This window comes from Gossypium hirsutum, chromosome D02 (assembly GCF_007990345.1).
Source record: "Gossypium hirsutum isolate 1008001.06 chromosome D02, Gossypium_hirsutum_v2.1, whole genome shotgun sequence".
Classification (NCBI taxonomy): domain Eukaryota; kingdom Viridiplantae; phylum Streptophyta; class Magnoliopsida; order Malvales; family Malvaceae; genus Gossypium; species Gossypium hirsutum.
The window spans coordinates 3,510,897-3,536,216 of NC_053438.1; the positions used below are offsets into that span (position 1 = coordinate 3,510,897).

General features: G+C 28.7%; 4 protein-coding genes and 3 long non-coding RNA genes across 9 annotated transcripts in view; 5 read left to right on the forward strand and 2 right to left on the reverse strand.

Moving 5' to 3' along the window:
* Positions 1-25,320, forward strand: part of LOC121214429 (uncharacterized) — a 92,144-nt gene that overhangs the window by 55,178 nt on the left and 11,646 nt on the right. The window lies entirely within an intron of this gene.
* LOC107943934 (receptor like protein 21) overlaps positions 1-25,320 on the reverse strand; it is a 184,041-nt gene that overhangs the window by 38,367 nt on the left and 120,354 nt on the right. The gene's annotated exons all lie outside the window — the stretch shown is intronic.
* On the forward strand, positions 5,645-6,948 carry LOC121214426 (receptor-like protein 56). The gene has a single exon (XM_041088067.1). It carries the CDS (start codon positions 5,882-5,884, stop codon positions 6,731-6,733), a length of 852 nt encoding a protein of 283 aa, XP_040944001.1. The 5' UTR covers positions 5,645-5,881; the 3' UTR covers positions 6,734-6,948.
* LOC107942611 (uncharacterized) lies at positions 12,053-13,360 on the forward strand. The gene is made up of 2 exons (XR_001695878.2): positions 12,053-12,300; positions 12,396-13,360. It is a non-coding gene; the product is annotated as an uncharacterized lncRNA (long non-coding RNA).
* Positions 17,227-21,845, forward strand: LOC121203526 (receptor-like protein 13). Its single transcript, XM_041088065.1, has 8 exons — positions 17,227-17,898; positions 18,042-18,200; positions 18,379-18,537; positions 18,649-18,720; positions 19,467-19,619; positions 19,843-19,917; positions 20,015-20,170; positions 20,256-21,845. The coding sequence occupies exons 1-8, from the start codon at positions 17,505-17,507 to the stop codon at positions 20,339-20,341; spliced, it is 1,254 nt and encodes a 417-aa protein (XP_040943999.1). The 5' UTR covers positions 17,227-17,504; the 3' UTR covers positions 20,342-21,845.
* LOC121214424 (receptor-like protein 13) lies at positions 20,496-21,845 on the forward strand. Its single transcript, XM_041088066.1, has one exon. The coding sequence runs from the start codon at positions 20,496-20,498 to the stop codon at positions 21,732-21,734; it is 1,239 nt and encodes a 412-aa protein (XP_040944000.1). The 3' UTR covers positions 21,735-21,845.
* Positions 22,515-23,676, reverse strand: LOC121214431 (uncharacterized). The gene is made up of 2 exons (XR_005910038.1): positions 23,016-23,676; positions 22,515-22,897 (listed from the first exon to the last, which is right to left on the reverse strand). It is a non-coding gene; the product is annotated as an uncharacterized lncRNA (long non-coding RNA).

Here is a 25,320-nt window from a genome sequence, read left to right on the forward strand (position 1 = left end):
ATACATATATTTTGTATATATTCTTTATATTTTATGATTCCTATATGTACCCACATATATACTTTTTGTATTGTATGATTGTTATTTACGTATATATGTACGTACATACATACTTACACCTATTTTCATGTATAATAGCCTTATAATATGTGTACATACATGTATTTTTCATATTTCCATATACATACACATATATCTTTTTATTTTATATAATCTTACTCATTTTATTTATTTATTTATTTACATGTCTATTATTATTATGCTCTAGTTTTTATTTATTTATTTATTATTTGTTATTGTGCTTGCTTGATCCTTTTATATATTAATCTTATTATTTATTTTTATTTTGATCATGTCATTTTACTTACATTATCATCATCATTCCATTACACTCATTTTTTTGTTTAGATTTCAAAAAAAAAAAGAAATTTTAAAAATAAGTAACACTCGGTATTTTGGATCTTCGAGAGAATCGAGTCCTAACGTATTGAGTTCCGCTTTCTTCCTTGAATTTAAATAATCGAGATTACTCTTTTAAAAATGATAAAAAAGCTCGTTATCGAGAATTCAATACGTTGTGTCCCAACGGATTGGACGTAACACGGTGTTTTCTCGAGACGAGGATTTTTCGAAATAAACGTAATATTCAATGTTTAATCTTTTGAGAAATTGTGCCCTAACGTATTGGGTTGTGATTTCTTCATTTGATTTAAACAATTGAATATCCTTTTAAACTTTATTACATGGATCTTTTCAAACTCAAGTTTTAAACAACCTCGGGAATTAAAAGAGGATCGTGTCCTAACTTACTGGTCGTAATCCCTTTTTTAATTCGAGATCGTTAAATATCTTTTAAATAAGCTTTTTTCATTCGCGTATTGGGAATTCGACATATTGTGTCTTAACTTGCTAGATATGATATTCTGTCTCGAATAACGTGAAATATGCCCCTTTTCCTGAAAATTTTCAACGTTTTAATACAAGGATCGTATTTTTAAAATTCTTCTAAGTTCTCAATTTTCGACACTAAGACATTAACTAATCAACTAGGTACCAATTTTGGGCGTATCGAGGGTGCTAATCCTTCTTCGTGCGTAACCGACTCCCGAACCCGTTTTTCTGAATTTCGTAGACCAGACTTGTTGTCTTAATAAAATTAAATTGTTTATTAAAAACAACCACTTTTCGAGGTGATCCAATCACCCTTCATAAAAAAGGATTGGTGGCGACTCCTGTTTTTTTATTTTCGTTAAAACCCAAGTCGACCCCGTTTTTCATCCAAAAAAATGGTGTCAACAAAGCCAATTGTCAACATGTCATGACGTTCTATTTATGCTAAGGCTAAAGCCTTCGTTGGGTTGTTGGAGCTTGTCATTTACCATCTACGACGAGTGCTTATTTTTTTCCCTGAATTGTATGATTCCATTCATTGAATGAATTAACGAATTTACCTTTCAAAAGAAAAAAAAAAGTCATAAATTTTGAAATACAAAATGAATGTGTTTTGATATTTTTAGGGCAATGGTTTAGTGGTTTAAATTTTTTTTATTTAATATGGTGAATTTAATTATAATTTTTTATTTATTAGATAGTAGAATATCTCTTACCATTTATAAGTAAGTTTAGGTTAAAATATTTTATTAAATTTTGGTACTTTTCACAAATTTTAAATTTAATCTGTTTACTTTTATTCAAGAATTTAATCTCTCTGCATATAAAGGAGGTAATTATGGCAAGGGGAATTACCATGGCAGAGGTAGCGGAGGCTGAGGAAGAGATGCTGGATATGCTGAAGAAAGATAGATGGCTGAGAAACAGAAAAACTTTAGGAACAAATTCAGTGTTAGAAGTATGGGGATGTGAAGGCAGATTGTTGGAAAAGGGGAAAACAAGCAAATTATGCGGAAGATGATGAAGAGATTTAAGTTATTTATGAGTTGTCTAGATGACACCATAGCTTCAACTAACATTTGGCTTCAAGGGCGTATATCTCATGATGAAGAGATTGTCTCTCTTCTTTTTTCTCATAACATATTATACGCCATGATAATAAATTTTGATATGCCTATAAATTTGAGTCTCTATTATTTGTAATATGACATGTTTTAATTATTTTTTATATTATGGCATGATTTGGTTCACTCCATAAGTTATATAAATTTATTATAATAATTCAATTAATTTAATTTAGATTAATTTTACATTTTTGTCCTAACTTTAGTTTTTAATAATTGAATCATCCCACCATTATATTTCATAATTAATTGTTCTGAATTTGTACATTCACTTCTCACATTTGTGGGTTTTTTTTGTCCTCAACTAAATTAAACTTATGCAAATTTCTTGAATATTTAAGCTAAGAGTTAACGTCAAAGTCAAGAGTTGATAAGTATTTTGTGGTCCATTCATATCTTTATTACAAAAAAAAATATATTCAAGAAATTTGCAGCTAGTTGGAGTTTTGCAATAAGGAATTTCCACCAAGAGTTTTGGAATAAGGAATTTTCACCAAGAGTTTTGGAGGAATCATATCTCTAACAAAAAAAAAAAAAGACCTTCATTTGACTAAATTTTTTAGTATTTATTTTAACTTCCATTTTTATTAAAAAAAAAGGTAAAAAATATGCCAAACAGGGTCTTTAGGTTACTTTGTTTAGAACTATATTATGTTATAGTACCATATAAGTTAGAGGAGCACAAGTTTAGATTCATCCAATTTTTGAGGAATTAATTAAATATATATTATTTTAATATTATAGTGTATAGGGGCAAAGTTAGAAAAAATTTTTGTGGAGTCGAAATTAAATTATAGTTTTTACAATAGTTAAAAAAAACAATTTCACTATTTTAAAAGCATATATGTTTATAATTTTTAAAGAATTAAATTAAATTTTTATCAATTTTAGGGGGTCAATGTGCAATTTTATCTTTACTAATTTCAGTTTTTGAATTGGATGAGGATATGTATAGGATTGAGCAATTTAACAAATTTGAAGAAACTCGATTTAAGTTGGAATGAAATTGAAAGCTTTCAATCCTTAAATGGTATGCATTTATATTTAACCAATTACCTAAATTCTTATATATAATAAAAGTTTATGCCAATTCATTTTAGTGATGAAATTATATAAATCTTTTATTGGTGGTGGTCGAAAATTAGAGTTGACCCACTTGGAAGAGCTTTATTTAGATGGAAATCAGTTCAATACTAGTGTATTTGCATCCCTTAAGAAGCTTTCAAATTTGAAATCTTTGAGCATATGGGGCAATGGATTGAAAGGTAAAAATATTAGATTTTTAACAAGAATATAATAATGTTGGAAGAGAATATAATGAAGTTGATTTTGTTGTTTTTGTTTTCCTAGATTTGGAAACATTTATCAACTTAAGGGAACTAGATATGAGGGGTAATGAATCCACCAATGTATCATTTAATTAAACTTTCATTTTTGTTCAAAATTTAGAAATTTAGTTTCAATTCTTAGTAAAGGTTATTGTGATAGATACTAAAAAAAATTATATCATTTCATACTTGAAACAAATGGGTGGAAAAATAGAATTCAGTTTTAAAAAAAAAAAATTTAAGAAATAAGGGTTTGGTGAAAAGATCTTCTAAATCCTTATAGTGTGTTTGGAATTTCGTTTGAAAGTCAAATAATTTTTAAAAATTGCATAATTTTAAAATATTAGCGTTTATAATTATTTTGTTTGTATAAATATATTTCTAAAAAATAATTTATTAAATTTTTATGAGATAAAAAGTAATTATAAAAGAACAATGATATTTAAAATTAAAAAATATGTAATATAACTATCATTAGAATTTCATATATTTTTAAAATAAAACATAAAAGCACATATTAGAGTTAAATAAATGGCATTTTTTGGCCAAAAATAAATAAATGACATTTTTGAAGAATTAAAAAAAACCTCAAGTAAATGAAATTTAAACATAGATTTCGAGGTGCTCGAACTTCCTTCTGAAACTTATGCCAATTAATTATTTATATTAAAAATAAAATACTAAAAATAAAAAAAATTGTATAATTAATAAAATGAATGAAGAGTTATGTTAAACATTCAACATTCACTATTAAAATTTGTCTTGGTTAAATTATGGATAATCTAATTTATATCTTTCTTTTCACTCTCAGAAAATAAAGAAATGAGAAAGTTCAAAAAATATTTATCTCAATGATGTTTTTACCCATGGAAGCATTTCACTTAGCAGAGGCTTTCTCATCAATTATCACTTTCTTTCTACAATATTGTTATCTAATACCTCTTGTCATTGCTTAGAATCAAGTGTGTCGAGCAACCTAGAGGAAATATATCTTGACGGATCTAGTCTCAACACCAGCATTTTGCAAAGTATTGGGATATTCGCTTTTCTTAAAATTTTGTCTTTACACGTAGGAGTGGACTTATTGGTTCACTACCGAATCAAGGTAAATAAATTTATAGCTCAAATTGAATTCGTTATGAGCTTTCTATAATGTAATATCTCGTATTATGTTTATAAAACTAAATTTAACTAGAATTTTTTTTCACGAAATTATAAATTTTTTAAGATGGTGTGATCTAAAGAATCTTGAAGTATTGAACGTGAATGGGAATGCACTTGAGGGGACGCTTCCTCATTGTTTTAGTAACTTGACATCTCTTCGTGAGTTAAATATTTCAAGAAACCATTTTCAAATTCCGCTGTCATCCGCACCATTTGCAAACCTTTCGAACCTCAAAGTCCTTTTGAGTAATGAAAACAAGATGGTAATGGAACCTTCCTTTTATACCTCAGTCCCAAAGTTTCAATTGAAATTCATCAGTTTGTCAAAGTGCATTACATCTCTCCAGCTCAATCTTGAACTTCCGACCTTCCTTTACTACCAATATGACTTGAGATATGTGGATGTTTCTCAAAACAATTTCAGCGGAACAGTCCCAACTTGGTTGTTAGGAAACAACACAAAGTTAGAAGTTCTCATCTTGATGGGTAATTCTTTTACTGGTCCACTCTCATTATCATTAGCTCCTAATTCTAATGTGTCTTTAATTGACATATCCCAAAACAAATTGCAAGGTCAGATTCCGATTGGTATATGTCCAACTTTTCCACATTTGAGGTGGTTAGTCTTATCCAAGAATGCTTTTGAAGGTAATATCCCTCCTTGTTTAAGTGGCATGAAGGATTTATTAATTTTAGATTTATCAAACAATCAATTGTCTGGAAAAGTACCTGAAGAGTTAATCACAAAAAGCTCATTGACCATTTTGATGAGACTATCAAACAACAACCTCGGTGGAAATGTAATTCCTATGATTTTCCATGCAAATGGGTTGCGGGATTTATATTTGGATGTAAATAATTTTTATGGGGAGATGAAAAATGTTGATGTCTCTACTTTGGAGTTTCCAACTTCACTAAGGGAAATTGACCTCAGAAATAACAAGCTTTATGGAGACCTCCCAAGATGGATAGGGAATGTGCCATTTTTGGAGAAAATAGCTTTGTCTGAAAATGGTTTCGTGGGTTCTATTCCGATGGAATTTTGCAACTTGAATTGCTTGGATTTTTTGGATCTCTCTGAAAACAATTTATTTGGCTCTATACCGACCCGCTTTAATCCCCCAGACATAAAGCATGTACACCTGCAGGGGAATAGACTAAGTGGCCCACTACCAATTGCTTTTTATAATAGCTCTTCACTGGTTACATTAGATCTTGGAGGAAACAATTTGACTGGTAGTATTCCAAAATGGATTGGCACACTTTCTTCATTGAGTGTTCTTCTCTTGAAAGCTAATAATTTACATAGTAGAATTCCAGTTCAATTATACAAGTTGTATTCCTTGAGCATGATATATAGATCTTTCTCATAATATGTTTTATGGTTTTATACCTTCTTGTTTGGGAAATTTAACTCTTAAAACGAAAGACCAGAAGACTTTGACATCATATTTTGTGGAGGCAAGTGATGTAGTGGAAGACATATTACCATACCAGAAGGAAACACGGTGGCGTGGGGATGGCTTACAAGAGTATCCTGATACCTACATGGAAGAATGGGTACAGTTCACAACAAAGAGTAGGTCCTACTCATATGGGGGTCTCATCCTTGAGAACATGACAGGGATTGATTTATCTTGCAACAAGTTAACTGGACAAATCCCACCTGAACTAGGAAACTTGAGTCAAATCCATTCTTTAAACTTGTCGTACAATAACCTAACAGGAGTTATACCCTCATCATTCTCAAACCTTAAGCAGATTGAGAGTTTGGACCTTTCTTACAATAGCTTGAGTGGTGAAATCCCTAATCAATTGGTAGAATTGAATTCTTTAGAGGTTTTCAATGTGGCACACAACAATTTGTCAGGTAGTATTCCAGAACCAAAAGCACAATTCGGAACCTTTATTGAAAGCAGTTATGAGGGAAACCCTTTTCTCTGTGGTGCTATACTGCATAAAAGTTGCTCCAGAATCAATTCGCCATCAACAATTTCAACTATATCAGACGATAAAGGAGAAGATGGTTTGTTTGATACTTATGATTTTTGTGTGAGTTTTTTTATTTCTTATGTAGTTGTGTTGTTGACGATTTTTGCTGTCCTTTACAAAAATCCATATTGGCGAAGATCTTGGTTTTCTTTCGTCGGGAAATGCATCACCACCTGTCGTTTCTCAATTGGAGGCAGCTGTCTTGCGTATTACATCTTCAAGCGATGTGTTTAACTATCATGAAGATTTATGCAAAGTTTGTTCATGTTGTCTTGGGAAAAAATTCTGCTATGATCTTTTATATCAGGTGATCACCTGATTGTTTTTGGTGCTAAGTCGGATTTTGTTTATTTTATATTTTGATTAAAGCTTTTATCTTGGTGTGAAGGAAGCTTATAACCTTTGTCTTGTCGGTTTTATTGTTGTAGACATATAGTCAATTATATTCACTCTTCCATCCATCTCCAAGTTATTTGGTATTAAATATCTTTTTTAAATTATATTCTGCTTTATTAAATAAAATTCCAAATAAAAACCAAGTTTATATCTTTTTCAAACACTTCTCTCTATGCATTTATGACATGTTTTTCGATATAAAAGTTATATACACAAGCAGATATTCCTACTCTTTAGATTTGCTAGGCACCCATGCATACATATGTAGAAGTATTTGCTTTGGGATGTAATGTGGTGAGACTATCATCACAGTTTTTCTTAAGACAAATGTGAAAGAAATAGATTATTAGATCCAACAGTAAACAAAGGGGATCAAACTTAAGTTAATCCTACTCTTCATTTTTATATCTAATCATTTACGAACATGGTTTTTAGTCAAGGGGGGTTGGGTTTGAGTGGTCGACCCATTTTTTAGGTGTAAGATGAGTTTATCATTTTCAAATTTGTTGATAATCCTTCATTTAATCTGCAGTGGAGTTGATAGATAGTCTTAAGATACTGCCCCAAGAAACTAGATATAGTAAATGTTGGTGTTGGCTTTGGGATTAAAAGGCTGCCGCCTCAACCTTGCTATAAAAGAAGGCTTAAAGTCTTCACTTGAGAAGCAGCCCAAATTTGATCTCCCACTTTATTTATAGACAACTATTTACTTTGGAGAAGTCTTTTAATTGAGGGTTTCGTTAATTTGTAAATCTTATCATACGGTGTGGATGTCGGAGAATGTAGGCATTTTGTTAAACCTCTTAAATTTAGTGTGTGTTTTCCTTTATTATTTTATTTGTATTTATTGGTTTTTCTGTTACGTTTTAATATTCAATTATGATTTGGTGGGTTAATCCGTTGTGTTGAGTAGTTTCAATTTACTTTTGGTGTTCATTATTGAAGTTACATTAACATTATTAATTCTCAATTTAGCATCATAATTTTAATAACCACATAATTTTAATTTTTAAATGTTAGAGAATTAATAATGTTAGTTATTTTAATGAATCCATAACATTAATATCAATAAAAGGAATAAAATATATCAAATTAAATAATAAAAACTAAAATTTTAATTCAATTGAGCAAGTCTAGGGATTAAAATTATAAATTGACGTATAATAATTTCTCAGGCATTAATTGTGAGATTATTTCCATGAGGGGGGCCTAGATAAGCTCAAGGTTGATGCAGAAATCAATAGTCAACATTTGAAAGTTAATACAATGAATTATGTGACTGTTGATATATGTAATGATATTTTCTTAACAATTTCCTCCAACTACTTCGTAGATGCATGGTGTTATATCACATCACAATGGGTGACCAAATGCATATAATTGAGATTTTTAAGTAAATATTAAGCAGATTGAGAGTTTGGACCTTTCTTACAATAGCTTGAGTGGTGAAAATAATTATTTATAAATTTTATACTTCAAAAACTAATGAAATATTCAAATTAAGAATAGTGAATTATTATGATAATGGATAGTTTTAAAGTAGTGGTCTAGTAGAAATTTTAAATTTAAATATAGTTGATATAATTAAATTATAAAAAAAAACATTAATTATTAAATTGCATTTAATTACATTAGTTGTTGTGATTACCTATTTCTCCAAAACGAAAAGCATAATCGCGATTAGCTATCAAAATTCAGATTCCCAAACCTCATGTGATTGCCATAGAAAACCTTTTTTCACAAAACTACATTTTTCTACACGGTAGGAACTTTCCTGGTAAAACAAGACATACTTTTCTACACATTTAATCAAATTATGTCAATATCAGTTGGCCATCAAAATTCAGATTCCCAAACCCCATGTGATTGCCACAAATAAACTACATTTTTCTACACGATAAGAACTTTCCTCGTAAACCAAGTTGGAACCTTTTAATAGTTTATAAAAAACCTTTAAAAAATATTTTAGGGATGTTATTTTTAAAATATTTTTTCATAACACTTTAATTATATAAAAACTAAAATTAGAAATTGACTAGTAATAATTCTCAAGGTTAAGGTTGACACAGTATGTTGAATTTATGTTTAAAGTTTGGGTTATTTTTCTCAATTATAGATTAATTAATATTTTGTACATTGTGAACTCCACGAACAAGATTTAATACATGACACGTATTTGATTTAATTTAATTTAATTTTTATTTTATCATTTACCGTATATATATTCCACTCCTTCTTACTATATCTCGACGGAGAAAGTGAAGGTTATTCAAGGAAATGGTAATGTGTGTGTTTTTTTTTATGAAATGGATCCAGTTTCTAGATTTTAATTTTAATCTTCACTAAACAACATTTGTTAGATTTATTAAGGTTTATTATTTCCAAAATTTGGTGTAGAAAACATATTTTTATATGTATAGAAGACCCTTTTTTCCATAAAACTAAAATTTCCCTCACAATAAAATACGAAACTCGTTCTCGTAAATATTTTGAAAAATAAAAAAATTTAATATTATTATTAATTAACGAATTACCAATTTAATATAAATATAAAATTGTACTTTTAAGTTTATAAAATTTATTATTTATCTTTGATTCTGAAGATAGAGAAATTAGGGCCGTAACGACGACTTGGATTATGATTGCACATTTTCCAAGTCTCATTTTTGTTAATTAGGAAAACTGATGGGCATCTCCACTAAATTTATGTTGACAAAATTTGGAGTTGTTGCGACATAGGCACAATAAACATCTTTTAACATTTATATGTTTGAGAATTTATCGAATTGTATCTTTGGGCTAAGTTGATATCGTTGGTTTTATCAAGTCCATCAATGAATATTATAGTACTTGGAGAAACTTATTTGAAGGACCGAGTCAAATTGGATTGGATCAAGTCTATCTAATTTCTTAAATTGAGGAAGTTGGAACAGATTGAAACATTAGTACCTTATTTGCCAATGGCTCATATTACCTTAGTTGTTATTATTATATTGTATTCTACTATTTTAGTTGCCTTTTAGAAGGGATTGTGAATGATCTTCATTAGGTTAGCAAGTCTTAAAATATTTATATAATTAAGAGACTTGTATAGGTTATTGTATTGATCATTATTTATGTGAGTGTATTTGACTGTAAAACTTTTATGTTGTGGTTTTGCAAGCAAAATTCTTAAAGGGAGAATTTAGTGATGAGAGACTAGTCACCAAACTACAAGAGTGAAGATTCTAAATCAGGATGTGTTAGAATTAACTTCATTGGTTAATGTTGATTTTTTTTTAAAAAAAAGTTTCCATGTCATTATGGTGAGATGAATTATTTCAAACAATAAATTAATGGAAAATAACTCTTTTAATAACCACATAACTTTAATTTTTAAATGTGAGAGAATTTATGATTTCTAGTTTCTATTTTTTTTTTAAATCCACATGAGCCAACTAATGAATTTTTTAATAATGTTAGTTATTTTAACAAATCCATAACATTAACATCGATAAGAGGAAAAAATATATTAAATTTGAACGTTATGAATTTACGAACTAAAATTTAAATAATTTTCTTCTCCGACTTCCGACATTAACTGTCAAATCAACTTGGATAAGGGTAGGATCCAAGAGGGGCTGGCAAGGGCTGCGGCTCCCCTAAAATGAAAAATTTTCTATTTAAGCCCTTTATAATTTATAAAATTTTAAATTAGTAACAGTAGATTTGCACTTTGGCTCCCCAAAATAATAAAGAATTGATTTAGTTCTCAAAAAATTATAAAGATATAAGCTATTAAAATGATAAAATTTCATTTCTACTATCGTAAAAATATACAATTTAATTCTAGCCCCCCCAAAAAAAAATTTTTCCTAGCTTTATCCCTAACTTGGATTTAAGGTATGTTCTTTTACTCGTCGATGGGTACTAATTCACCGTACTGGTCGTCAAATCATCGTTTGAAACTCGCTAGTTAGACCTTATTTTCAAAAAAGAAAAACTTAACAGTCTAGTGACTTAAATAAAAACTCTTGAATAGTTTAGTGTCTTAAATGAAAATTTTTAAATAGTTCAGTGATCATTTTATAACTTTTTTGTAGTTGAATGACCAAATAAAGTTACTAAAAATTTAATGACCTTGAACGTAATTTACCTATAGGGTGGAAAAGAATTTTACAACCCAAACTACATGATTTTATGTCCAACTCATACTCTTGGCTAAAAAGTCAACTAGAAAATGACAGCACGGAAAACCAAGGAAAACCAAACACTAACTGGAGTGTTCATCAAGTTTTATAATCTTAATTAAATTTATTAATAATATATTTAAAAATATTTTTATGTCAATATTTAAAATTAAATTATCAAAATAATTAGGTGCAATAGTAATGAATATTGCATTCTCAAGGGGAGATGCATGTTCGAACATTAGAAATGACATTATTAAGAATGACAGTCACGAACTCCGAACATGAATTGTAAATCATATTTAAAGAATATAAATATTATGGTGGAATCAGTTGCACTATTAAGAGTTCTTGATAACATTAGTTATAAAAAAATACAAAAATATAAATTAATTTGAGATTTAATTTTTATATCGAGAAATGATATTGTGAAATTTTGTTTTTAAAAGCACAAAAATATATATATTTTAACATGGAAAATAAGTATAAACATTTTTAACATTTTAATAAGAATTAATTAAAGGTGTCAACTATTTAGACTAACTAATAATATTATAAAAGTAAGTGAATTAAATTAGGTTAAATTAAAATATAAATACAAAATCTTAAATTTAAATATAGTTAATGTAATTAAATTATAAAAAATTAATTATTAAATTACATTTAATTAAATTAGTTGTTGTGATTACCTATTTCTCCAAAACGAAGAGCGTAATTAATCATAATAAAATTTAAATTTAGTGAATCTCGGTTGGCTATCAAAATTCAAATTCCCAAACCCCATGTGATTGCCACAAATTAGTGCATAGAAGACCTTTTTTCACAAAACTACATTTTTCTACAGGATAGGAACTTTCCTAGTAAAAGAAGACGTACTTAATAATATATTTTTATGAGAGTGTTTATACCTTTTAATAGTTTATATAAAACCTTTAAAAAGTTGTACATATGTTTATAGTAATGAACAAATGTTTAAAGTTTAGGTTATTTTTCTCCATTATGGATTAGTATTTTGTTCATTGTGAACTTCACGAATAAGATTTAATACATTATATGTATATGATTTAATTTATTTTTATTTTATAAAACTTCCATTATTATTCATTATCTGTTTTACTCATTAATGGAATGTGGTGTTATTATTCATTTACCGAATACATCAAATATTACCTTACATCTATTCCACTCCCTCTTACTATATCTCAATGGAGAAATTGAAGGTCATTCAAGGAAATGGTAACGTGTACTATTTGTTATTCATTATTTGTTATATTCTATGCTATATTTGTTATTTCTAACACCTAGTTTACATGATTGATGCCTTTGATCAGCTTGGATTTGCGGTCTTGTCCAGACATTGCTTTATGCTGATTTCTTCTACTATTACTTCCAGAGGTTTCTCACGCTCTGGAAAGCACTTCGTAGTACCTATGTGAATGATTGCAACTTATTTGATTATTATGCCTGCAGCTGCAAGAATAACATGAAGCTCCAATTACCAGCTTGAGATTTTAATGGTGCAAGTTTTGTAGTAGCATACATAGATATAAGGTGGTCAATCTGCTTTGATAACTGGTGCTTGATATTTTATTTATTTACCCCTTTGTTAGGGGTGCTTTTAGCAAGCTTTTAAGCAACATAGCTTGGTTAAGACCCAAATTCTATATGCCTTAAGAGATTGTATTGCATAATCTGTATGTGGATATCCAAGGATTGATAATCACGTTTGTTTTTAATCTATTGCAGATAGTAATTGAAATATTTAAATTCGAATATTATCCGAATTTGTAAGATTTAAATTTACAAAGAGCCGATCAGATGTGTACAATCATTTCAAATCTATAGTAGTACAATCATTGGCTTATCACCAGGACCAGCAATGGCCTTGAATGGCCAATGCTTCATATTGCTGTGTACCAAAGGGTCAGTGAACCGACGACCAATCAGAAGTTTAGCATCGGAAGAGACTTAAAACATTTTTGTTCAAAAACATCCAAAGAGAGGAGACTAAGAAATTTCCTGGACTTCCAACATTTCCTTGAATTGAAACCTTATACCTATATTTTAGGCATCAAATCTCACAGGTTCATGTTGAGTTCAAAATCTACTTCTTTTGAAGTGTAACAGAGGCATTCTCCAATTGACTTGAAAGAATCATAAAAGCAGACGTAAGTTTTCCACCAATTAGAACATTTTGAAAATTGATGTCAAGCCCGAAATGACCGTCACAAGTAAGCATATTAAACGTGTGAAGAGAAGACCTTATTTTTCCACATAACTAAAACTTTTTACACCATAGGAACTTTCATCGTCATCAAGTTGGACATAGATGGAACTCACGTTAAACACACACATATATAAAATTTACAGCAAAGCTTTTAAGCAAATATGGAATGTAGGTTTTGTTGGTATATTTTATTGTGGGGTGTAATTGAATCTATTCGAACTCAATACGGTTAAACTCAAGTTTAATTTGAAATTCAAAGCTTGATACTCGATTGAACATATATTTTTAAGCTCGAAATTAAATCTGTTTATCAATTTTTGTACTCGAGTTCGAGCTCGCCTCAATAATTAAACTTAGGGTTAACAATATATATTAAAGGCAATAATGTAATCTAATAATATAAAAATATGAAAAGTTCAATAAGGCTCCCAAACTACTCGAGTCAAGTATTACTAAGCTTGAATCCGGATCGACTTATAGCTCGGCGCAATAATTACAGAATCAAATTCAAAATTTTTTGAGCCGAATTCGAATAGCTTGCGGGTACGGATGTCTCATTTGCACCCCTATACTTCATTAGATAACAAGTGGCATTTTGAATTATTATAGGTATAATAATTACTTTGTTAATTACTTTATTAGTATCTTAAACAAGAAAGCATTTATATAGCTGCAATGTATTATTTCAAATATTTGTGATTTTAAAAAGTATTATTTTACCTGCAAGTGTATGTTTGAACCGTTGAGACGACGTTGTTGAAAGGGGATAGTCATAAACCTCGAACATAGACCATAACACAAAAATAAAAAATAAAAATAAATATTATGCCCATGAATAAAACAAAAAATGAAGAACTAAAATTTCCATTAATAAAGCGAAATCAAGACTAACTTTATATAAGTGTAAGAAGGGCATAAAAAATATATTATGTCCACATGAAGAATTTTATAACCCCAACTACACGATTTTATGTCCACCTCTCACTTTTCATATTTTTTTGGCCATTCGTTTTTCAAGATTGACATCAACATTAGATTTAAAATCAACGTTAAGCCATGTTTAAATTTTTTAATAGAATATCAAGACTGATTTTTTGTGAGTGATTAAAATTTTGTGTAAACTTAAATGACTTAAAACTTATCATTCTTGTCATCCCATCTTCTCTCCATGAAAGAATTTTAAAATGAACTTAGCATTGAACGCCAAAGTCAAGAGTTGATAAGCATTTTTGTGGTCCATTCATCCTTTCTTAACGAATTTCTATCGAGAGTTTTTGCAATAAGGAATTTACGTAAATAAGAAGCCTAGATTGATCCAATTTTTGAGGAATTAATTAATCATATATTATTTTTATATTATAGTGAATTAGTGGGATGCAATATCTTCTGCTTGTATATAATTAAATAAGAAGCTTAGGCTTCTTTAGATTACATACATATATAGAAGTTAATCTATATTTTCCACAAAACTAAAATTTTCCACACGACTGAAACTTTCTTGGTCAAACAAGTTGGATTTGGCTTCACCAATAACTTAATAATCTGTACTAAAAGTTTCGACACAATAGAATACGAACTCGTTCTCGTAAATATTTTGAAAAATAAAAAATTTAATATTATGAGTTAATGAATTACTAAATTAATTTAAAAAATTAAAAGATACAATTTTTTTAAAGAATTTATGAAATTATATATTAATATAATTGTTGACACCTTTTTTTTGTGAAAACGGGGTCGACTTGGATTTTAAAAAATGAAAACGAATATGGAAGTCGCCACCAATCCTTTTTGATAAGTTGTGATCGGGCCACCTTGAAAAGTGGTTATTTTTAATAAACAATTTAATTTTAATAAAATAATAATTTTGGTCCACGAAATTCAGAAAAACGGGTTTGGGAGTCGGTTACGTAGGAGGAAAGATTAGCACCCTTGTAACGCCCAAAATTGGTACCTAGTTGATTAATTAATGTCTTAGTATCGAAGATTGAAAACTTTAAAGAGATTTAAAATACGATCCTTTATTGAAATGTTGAAAATTTTCGGGAAAAAGCCATAATTCACATTAATCGAGAAAGAGAATTATATCCAGTAAGTTAGGACACAATGTCTTGAATTCCCGATGCGCGAATGAATGCCAAAAATTTACTTATTTAAAAATATTTAGCTATCTTAGATTTTAAAAAAAAAAAAGGGATCATGCCCAGTAAGTTAGGACACGATCTTTTCTTAATTCCTGAGATCATTTAAAACTTGAGAAAAAAAAAGGATCATGCCCAATAAGTTAGGACACGATCTCTTCTTAATTCCCGAGATCATTTAAAACTTGATAATTTTTAATTCTCAATTTAGCATCATAATTTTAATAACCACATAATTTTAATTTTTAAATGTTAGAGAATTAATAATGTTAGTTATTTTAATAAATCTATAACATTAATATTAATAAGAGGAACAAAATATATCAAATTGAAACTAAAATTTTAATTCAAATGAGTAAGTATAGGGTTTAAAACTATAAATTGATGTATAATAATTTCTCAAGCATTAATTGTGACATTATTTCCATGAGGAGGGGGCCTATATAAGCTCAAAGTTGACGTGAAGTCAATAGTCAACATTTGAAAGTTAATGCAATGAATTATGTGACTGTTGATATATGTAATGATATTTTCTTAACAATTTCCTCCAACTACTTTGTAGATGGTGCTATATTACGTCACAATGGGTCACCAAATGTATATAATTGAGGTTTTTAAGCAAATATTATAGTTTATCTTTATCCATGAACAGTATAATAATTAGGATTAATATTTGGTACATTGTTGCTGGATTTTTAAATCCCATAAGTAGAGTTAGAGGATTGACACGTATCCTATATATCTGTAGTATATAATATTAAAAAATATATATTTTTAAAAAATAGACACATTTTAATTTTTTAATGTTGCTTGTGGGATGCACTTGAATTGTGGTTCATAGAAGAAAATTATTATATAAAGGTTTAATTCTACCATAGTTCTTGTACTTTACTGAAGTTGTAGATTTAATTTCTAGACTTTAATTTGATATTTTAGATATTTATTAAATTCATTAAGTCCTACTATTTCTAAATTTGGTGTGGCAAACATATTATCATAGGTGTAATATCACTAAAATTCAAAAGAATGAGAAATTTGTACATATTATCAGATGTCAATATCAAGTTGAACATTTCAAAATCTAAAGTAATAGTTCAAGTATTTATTTTTCCATAAAACCAAAATTTTCTACATGATGGCTTTTTTTTTGGCTATTAGTTAAGAGGAATTTTTTTTAATAACCCAATTTAATTAACTAATTAAAAAATGGTTCAAGTAAAACTCAAGTCATATTAAAAATAATTATTTATAAATTTTATGTTTCAAAAACTAATGAATGTTCAAAGAATAGTGAATTATTAAAGAGAAGTTATATGATAATGGATTGTTTTAAAGTAGTGGTCTAGTAGAAATAAATAGTTTTTTATAAAAAAATATTATATAAATAATTAAATTTTATAGTTATTCCTATTTTTTTAAAAAATAGTGAATGTAATATTTTTTAAAATGTTAAATTAACTCATGATATTAATTAAATCAAGAAATTTTATAATAATAGAGATGAAAAAAACTAAATTTTCAAAATCAAAACCTAAAACGTGCAAGAATAAAAGCAATCTGAAGACTTAAAATTTCCATTAATAAAACCAAAATCAAAGAAGTAAAATTTCCATGAATAAAACCAAAAATGAAGACCTAAATTTTCCATTAATAAAGCCAAGTCAAGACTAAGTTTGTATAAGTGTAAGAAGGGTATAAATGAAACTCACAAGAAAGCCACATGAAGAATTTTATAACTCCAACTACACGATTTTATGTCCTCCTCTCACTTTTCATATTTTTTGGCCATTCATTTTTCAAGATTAACATTAGCATTCTTGTGGTCCGTTCATCCTTTCCTAACCAATTTCCACCAAGAGTTTTTGCAATAAGGAATTTACCTAAATAAGAAACCTAGATTGATCCAATTTTTGAGGAATTAATTAATTATATATTATTTTTATATTATAATGAATTAGTGGGATGCAGTATGTTCTGCTTGTATATAAATAAGAAGCTTAGGCTTCTTTAGATTATATACATATAGAAGTTAACAAAAAGTAACATATAGCTGAGAGAGAAGTGAAAATAGAGAGATGATGATGATGGAGTGGAAATGGTTAAGGTTTATTAGGATGGCAGTAATGTTGTTGGTGTTAGAAGGATGCAGATGGTGTACTACTGATGCTTGTTTGGAGCATGAGAGAATCGCTCTCTTGCATCTCAAGCCTTTCTTCAATTATCAAAATCAATTGCAAAGTTGGGTTGAGGTGAAGGGTTCAGATTGTTGTAAATGGGAAAGAGTTGAGTGTAACACCACCACTAGTAGACTCATACAACTCTCCCTTAATTCTTCAAGATGGTTTTACACCACGGATAATAGGAATCTCAATGCCTGGTATCTCAATACCTCTATGTTTCTTCCCTTTGAGGAATTGAAGAGTCTTTATTTGTCGGGGAATGCCATAAGTGGTAACCTTGAAAATGAAGGTCGTGCCTCTAGTTTTTCCTTAATTACATCTTTTATTATCCCACTACTCTTACCATCGTTAATTTGCAATTACTTATATTTTATTTTATTTTATGGAAGAAAAGTCACTAACTTGTATATATTTAAAAGAATATTTCTATAGGCTTTGGAAAACTATCATCCACATTGAGTAATTTGGAGATTCTTGACTTAAGTTACAATTACTTGAATGATAGCATTTTGTTATCTTTGAGTGAGCTTTCATCTCTCCGGTATTTAGATCTATCAAGCAACAAATTTGAAGGATCAGGTCATCAAAGAGGTAAATTAAGTTTGGTCTGGTGTTAGTTTTATTTGTATAGTAGAGTTTGAGGATGGTCTTCTAGGCTTGGTACCTAGTTTTCCATTATTTTTATCCATTGTAATTCCACTTTTACTTTAGTAAAATTTTCATATGGCTAAGAAAGAACAATTAACATGTAATTATATATATATATCAGGTTTTCAATTGCTTTCAAGACTCAATAACTTGGAAACTCTTGATTTAAGTGGGAATTCTTTGAAGAATAACATTTTGTTCCATATGAGAAATCTTTCATCATTGAAGACTTTAAGATTGGGAGGTAATGAGTTGAAAGGAAGGCTGGATCATATTCAAGGTAGACTGATTTACCTGTTTCTTTTTAACTTACAAAATCAATGTATGTTCAAGTTTGATTTATCATACGAAGAATATATATAACTAATCAATATTTGGGACTGAATTTCAGGATTGAATAATTTGACAAACTTGAAGTACTTGGATTTAAGTTGGAACAGAATTGAAAGCATCTCAAACAAAGGTATAAGTACAGTATTTATATGTCAATTCATATTAAAGGTAGACTGGTTTTATATGTTTCTTTTTACTTTAAAACCAATTTTGTTTAAGGGACAGTTAATGTTGCAATATGTCTTTGCTTTTATCATATCATGAATATATATATATATAACTGATCAATATTTGGGATTGAATTTCACGATTGAATAATTTGTCAAACTTGAAATACTTGGATTTAAGTCACAACAACGTTGAAAGCATCTCAAACCAAGGTATAAGTATTTGTGCGTAGTAACTTTCTTGACTGACTATTATTCCAAAAGGCAATGACAGACTTCAAATGTATTTTCTTTAGTGAATTTTTATTGCAAAAATGGAGTATTATTATTTATTTATGTTTTGTAGTAACTAATTATATAATATATAAATGAGGTTTTCAATGGCTCATTAAATTGGAAATTATTGATATAAGTTGGAATTATTTGAAGAATAGCATTCTTTAAAATAAATTCATGTTGAAGGAAAAATTGTTGCAATAAGTCATTTGATTTTATCATATCATGAATATATATAAGTAATCAATATTTGGGATTGAATTTCAAAATTGAGTAATTTAAGTAGGAAGGTATCTCAAACAAAGTATTTATATATTGAATCAATTCATCGGAAAGCTTGTAAATTGGCTCTTCCTTCTCAAACAAACATTTTTCCTAACTATTTATATATTGAATGATGTTAACTATACTAATTACTTTCTTCCAATGATAGATGGAACACAATTGAGGCTAACAAACTTAGAGGAACTTGATTTGAGTGGTAATCTCTTTCGGAACAACACAATTTCCTTTCCTCAAGGGCTTTCAAGCCTAAAGTCTTTGACTTTGTCCAACAACGATTTGCAAGGCTCATTAGATACTAAAGGTACAAAAAGCTATAACTTTGTTTTTCTTGATAATTCTTTCTAGAGCCTTTTAAAATTAATTGTTTCAAATTTGAACATTCACATTTCACGTTTGAGGATTTTTATCTTCAATTCAAGTTTTAGATTTACTTTTTTTTTTCATTTTTATTTCATTAAAATATTAAGTAGAAATTAAAATTATTAACATAATGATTTTTTGAATTGGACGCTGGATATGTATAGGATTGAGCAATTTAACAAATTTGAAGAAACTCAATTTAGGTGGGGATCAAATTGAAAGCTTTCAATCCTTTAAAGGTATGCATTTATATTTAACCAATTACCTAAATTCTTACATATAATTAAATTTTATGCCAATTCATTTCAGTGATGAAATTATATAAATCTTTTGTAGATGGTGGTAGAAAATTGGAGTTGACCCACTTGGAAGAGCTTAATTTAGCTGGAAATCACTTCAATACTAGTGTATTTGCATCCCTTAAGAAGCTTTCAAATTTGAAATCTTTGAGCATATGGGACAATGGATTGAAAGGATCAATAGATATGAAAGGTAAATATATTAGTTTTTTTAACAAGAATATAATAATGTTTGAAGAGAATATAATGAAGTTGATTTGTTGTTTTTGTTTTCCTAGATTTGGAAACATTTATCAACTTAAGGGAACTAGATATGAAGGGTAATGAATTGAAAGATTTGGTGATCCACCAAGGTATCATTTAATTAAACTTCCTTTTTTTTTTAAATTTAGAAATTTAGTTTTGATCTCATATATTATAATAACGGTTATTGTCATAAATATTAATAAAGTTATATCATATCATACTTGAAAGTAAAATATGGGTTTGGTGAAACATTTTCTAAATCATCCATTATAATGTGTTTGGACTTTGTTTCATTTTTGTGGAGATTAGATTTGTCCAACAATGGTTTTGAAGGTTCTATTCCAATGGAATTTTGCAAGTTGAATAGGTTGGAATTTTTGGATCTTTCTCAAAATAATTTATCTGGCTCTATACCATCATGTTTTAATCCACCATACATAGAGCATGTCCACCTCCACGGGAATAGACTGAGAGGCCCACTATCACTTGCTTTTTATAATAGCTCTTCAATAGTGACTTTAGATCTTAGAGGAAACAATTTGACAGGTAGTATTCCAAAATGGATTTACACGCTTTCTTCTTTGAGTGTTCTTCTCTTGAAATATAATCATTTTCATGGTAAAGTTCCTGTTGAGTTATGCAAGTTGCATTCTTTAAGCATCATAGATCTTTCTCAAAATATGTTTTCTGGTCCTATACCTTCTTGTTTGGGAAATTTATCTCTTCCAATGCAAACGAACAAGATTCTAGAAATTGAGTTCTATGGGCCATCTATAGAAGAGCATGAAACAACACTAAATTTTGGAATGGATTCTTACTATCCTACAAGCTATTTAGAAGAAGTAATAGAGTTCACAACAAAAAGTGGGTTCTATTCGTACAAGGGCGACATCCTTTCATATATGACCGGGATTGATTTATCTTGCAACAACTTAACTGGTCATATCCCACCAGAATTAGGGAACTTGAGTGAAATCCATTCTTTAAACCTTTCACACAATAAGTTGACCGGAGTTATACCCTCGTCATTTGCAAAACTTCATCAAATTGAGAGTTTGGACCTTTCTTACAACAACTTGAGTGGTGAAATCCCCAATCAGTTGGTAGAGTTGAACTCTTTGGAGGTTTTCAGTGTGGCATACAACAACTTGTCAGGTAGTATTCCCGAACCAAAAGCTCAATTTGGGACCTTTATTGAAAACAGTTATGAAGGAAACCCTTTTCTTTGTGGACCTATACTGCATAAAAGTTGTTCCAAAACCGATTCACCATCAACAATATCAACTGTATCAGAAGATAAAGGAGAAGATGGTTTGATAGATACTTATGATTTTTGTGTGAGCTTTTTGGTTTCTTATGTAGTTGTGTTGTTGACAATTTTTGTTGTCCTTTACATAAATCTATACTGGCGAAGAGCTTGGTTTTCTCTTGTTGGGAAATGCATTACCACCTGTCGCTACTCAAATGTGGGCAATTTTCTTACTTATCACATTTTCAAGCGATGTGTTTAGCTACTCAAATTGTGATTTGATTTCCACACCTAAATGTTTAATTATGCTAAGTTGAGCGATAATGAATATTTTGTTGATTTTTGCATTTTGAATAAAAGCTCTTTTATCTTATGGTTTTATCATTTTCAACCATCTATTTGTTTTTTCTTCTATGAAATTTAATATAAAATCATAATCCATTATTATGTATATGCAATATCTCTTTAAATTAAATTAAATTAAATTAACTGCCAAGCGTTCACTAGTGCATACTAAAAAGGAAATCTAATGTAAAATTAAATCAAACATACTACAGAATTGAATCTAAAACTGGAATATTTTAAAACCTCACAAACAATGCAATTCTTTATTCCTCTTTTCCTCTCAAGTTATTTTGTATCATGTTATATTTTACATAATTAATCGTATCATCAAATTTTAAAAAAAATTTAATATTTTGATATCATGTTCATATTATGCTTTAATTCACAATGTATTTTGTATAATATGTTATAACAATTCAATTTAAAAAACAAACAATTATCTTATTTTGCATACCGTAATATACATTTACATGTTAATAATTCTTTGTACATAAATTTTGACATGTTCGTATATTCGAGTCATTATAATTTTATTATTTGTAATATGACATGTTTTACTTACCCTTAATATTGTGTCATGATAATTATAACTCGATTGGCAGTGTACCAAATATTTTTCTAATAAAAATAGTATTTTATTCTATTTACCAAATCTTTATCAACTTTATTTTCTCACCAACAAAACATACATTCAAAGTTCAAATAAGTTCCACACCCATTTTTTTACTGCAATACTCAAGAATATGCTCATCATCAGAAATCTGAAATATTCCACTCTAATTAACATTATGATTCTGTAAACAACAAAAAAGTGTGATACTTTTTTAAAGCTCTTTTTTTTTCTTTAATGAAATGGGATTGGTAAAAAATCCGCACATGTGTCGTGTGTGAAGGTGGTCAGGTTGTCTATTCATACTGTAATAAGTAGCTAATTATAGTTGATCCTACAAAATCAAAATTAATTCAGGTATCTATATATTCTGAAGACTGGACAGACCTTAGAAGCTCCTTCAAATTTGCTAGAACATGCCGTGGTCCTAAACTCTTTACACCGATGAAATTCAAAAGTTGCTCTATATCCTGCAATCACAGTAAAGATTATGCAAGCTTTTCAGAACGAATAACATAACAAGCAAAAGGCAATCAAAATACTGTGATCTCGATAATGTTCTTTGCCGAAAAGGAACATAAACATAACCTGAAAACATCAGTGAAGGCTCATCAGATTTGCTTAGCAACCTTACATACACATGTAAAAAGCTTTGCTTTGGGATGTATGGTGTGACTATCATCACAGTCTTTCCTAATTAGCTGATAACCCTATATCTAACATTTATCAGGGCTAAGCAAATTAACATACATAATGTAAAGGAATTTGACCATAAGATCCAACAGAAAACTTAATAAAAGGTAATCAACATAGAAAGTTAAAAGGCAATGCAAACTTATTACAATGATGCAAGTGGATCAAAAGAAAGCACTCTATAAGGAATTTGCATTTAAGGCATTGTAAACAGAAAAAAAAATAATAAAACTTTTTGGAAAGTATTTTCAAAGAGGAGACAAAAACAGGGTAGAAAAAATGTTTGGTCCTTCCTTTTTCTATTTCTACTGTGGTGAAAAAGCCTTTTTGGGTTAAAAGTGTTTTTACACTGCAGAAGTGTTTTTCCACTGCAGAAGTGATGAAGAACACATAGCTTTGTAGTCAAAAACCTACTGCTTTTGGCTTTTGCATTTCGAAGTGAAAATTATAAAAATACTCTTAGATTAATTTATATTTTATATATTATTATATTAAATTGTTAAATCTTATTTATTATTATATTTAATTTTTTTCAAAATATTTTATACATCATCAATTTTACAAATAATTTATATTAATTACTTTTAAAAGTTATATTTCATGTATCATTATATTAAATTATTTAAATATCATATAACATCACTAATTTTCTACTTTCTACCATCATGTCTAAAATAGACATTTTAACTTTCAACCGCAATTTTTGGCAGCAATGAACAACACTAAAAACTAACAAACACACTTTTCCGCACCACATTTCAAAAACACTTTTTTCTAAACGCACTTTTTAACTAGTCCTTAGTCTATCATGCATCAACTCTTCATTTTTCTTTAACTACCCATGTCCGACTTCGAACATGGATATGGAGATATGACCAAGTCACAGTGACATAGTTTTTAGTTATGGGGAATGGGATTCGAGTGCTGGACCTCCTTCTAGATGCATGGTGGGACTTCATCACTGTTGACACCATTTTTGGATGAAAACGGGGTCGACTTGGATTTAAAAAAAGAATGAAACGGGAGTCGCCACCAATCCTTTTTTGACGAGGTGTGATCGGGTCACCTCAAAAAAGTGGTTGTTTTAATAAATGATTTAATTTTATTAAACAACGATTTTGGTCTACGAATTCAGAAAAATGAGTTCGGGAGCCGGTTACGCACGAGGAAGATTAGCACCTCGATACGCCAAATTGGTACTAGTTGATTATTGTGTCTTAGTTCGAAATTAAATTGAAGTTAAAAAATCATTCTTAAAAGAAAATCTGATATCGTGAATTGAAACATAAGATTCTCTTGTTCCGGAGGAATATCACATCCAGCACGTTAGGACACGATACTCTAAACCATCGAACCAGATCACCTTATAGTTTAATGAAACCATACTTGAGCTTTAAGAGGTATTTGGCTATTAGTCAAACGAGAAATCGAAACCCAGCACGTTAGGGCACGTTTCTCGAGTTCCAAACGCGAAATATTGTCTTATTTAGAAAAATTTTCCTTTTGGTGTTTAGTGTCAATGCTTGACAAAACAATAACGAATACGACAAGGTGAGCAAAGTAAAGTGAGTAACAACAATGCAATAGGCAAAATGAAATGACGAGGCGATTACATAAACAAGCATACAAATAAATAAATAGAACTAACATTTAAAAAAAGCACAAGTGTACACGAATAAATAAAAAACCAAATAACAATGATGACAATAATACAATTATGTAAAATATATGCATATATAATTTCAAGCCATAAATAAGAAATATATATTATAGAATATGAAACATAGATAAATATATACATATATGTGTAAAAATAATATTATAAAAAAGGGTACGTATACATGTATAAAAAAATAAATGTATTAACAATGAATATAATAAGGGTAAGAAAGCAAGTATATACACAATATATATGTAACGTGGTACTAAGGACATATATAAATATACAATACAGTATTAAAATAATTTACGTAATACAAAATAAATATAAAAGGTATATGTACATACGTAATATTAAATACATATATAATATAATGTTAAAATATTTACATATACTAAAATATTTAGTAATATATGCGTATATTGAAAACTAGTAATATATTACGAGGTATTACAAATATCAAGTATAATACGTATTATAAATATATAAATATATAACAAAGCATAAACTAATAAAAATATAGAAAATAATACATAATAT

Bases quoted from the DNA above. Each gene is read 5' to 3' on its own strand.
- LOC121203526 (XM_041088065.1), top strand. From the start codon at position 17,505: ATGATGATGATGGAGTGGAAATGGTTAAGGTTTATTAGGATGGCAGTA. The intron at 18,721-19,466 runs GTATAAGTACAG...TTCCAATGATAG, and splicing joins TGAAAGCATCTCAAACAAAG to ATGGAACACAATTGAGGCTA. The intron at 19,918-20,014 runs GTATGCATTTAT...AATCTTTTGTAG, and splicing joins AAGCTTTCAATCCTTTAAAG to ATGGTGGTAGAAAATTGGAG.
- LOC121214426 (XM_041088067.1), top strand. From the start codon at position 5,882: ATGTTTTATGGTTTTATACCTTCTTGTTTGGGAAATTTAACTCTTAAA.
- LOC121214424 (XM_041088066.1), top strand. From the start codon at position 20,496: ATGTGTTTGGACTTTGTTTCATTTTTGTGGAGATTAGATTTGTCCAAC.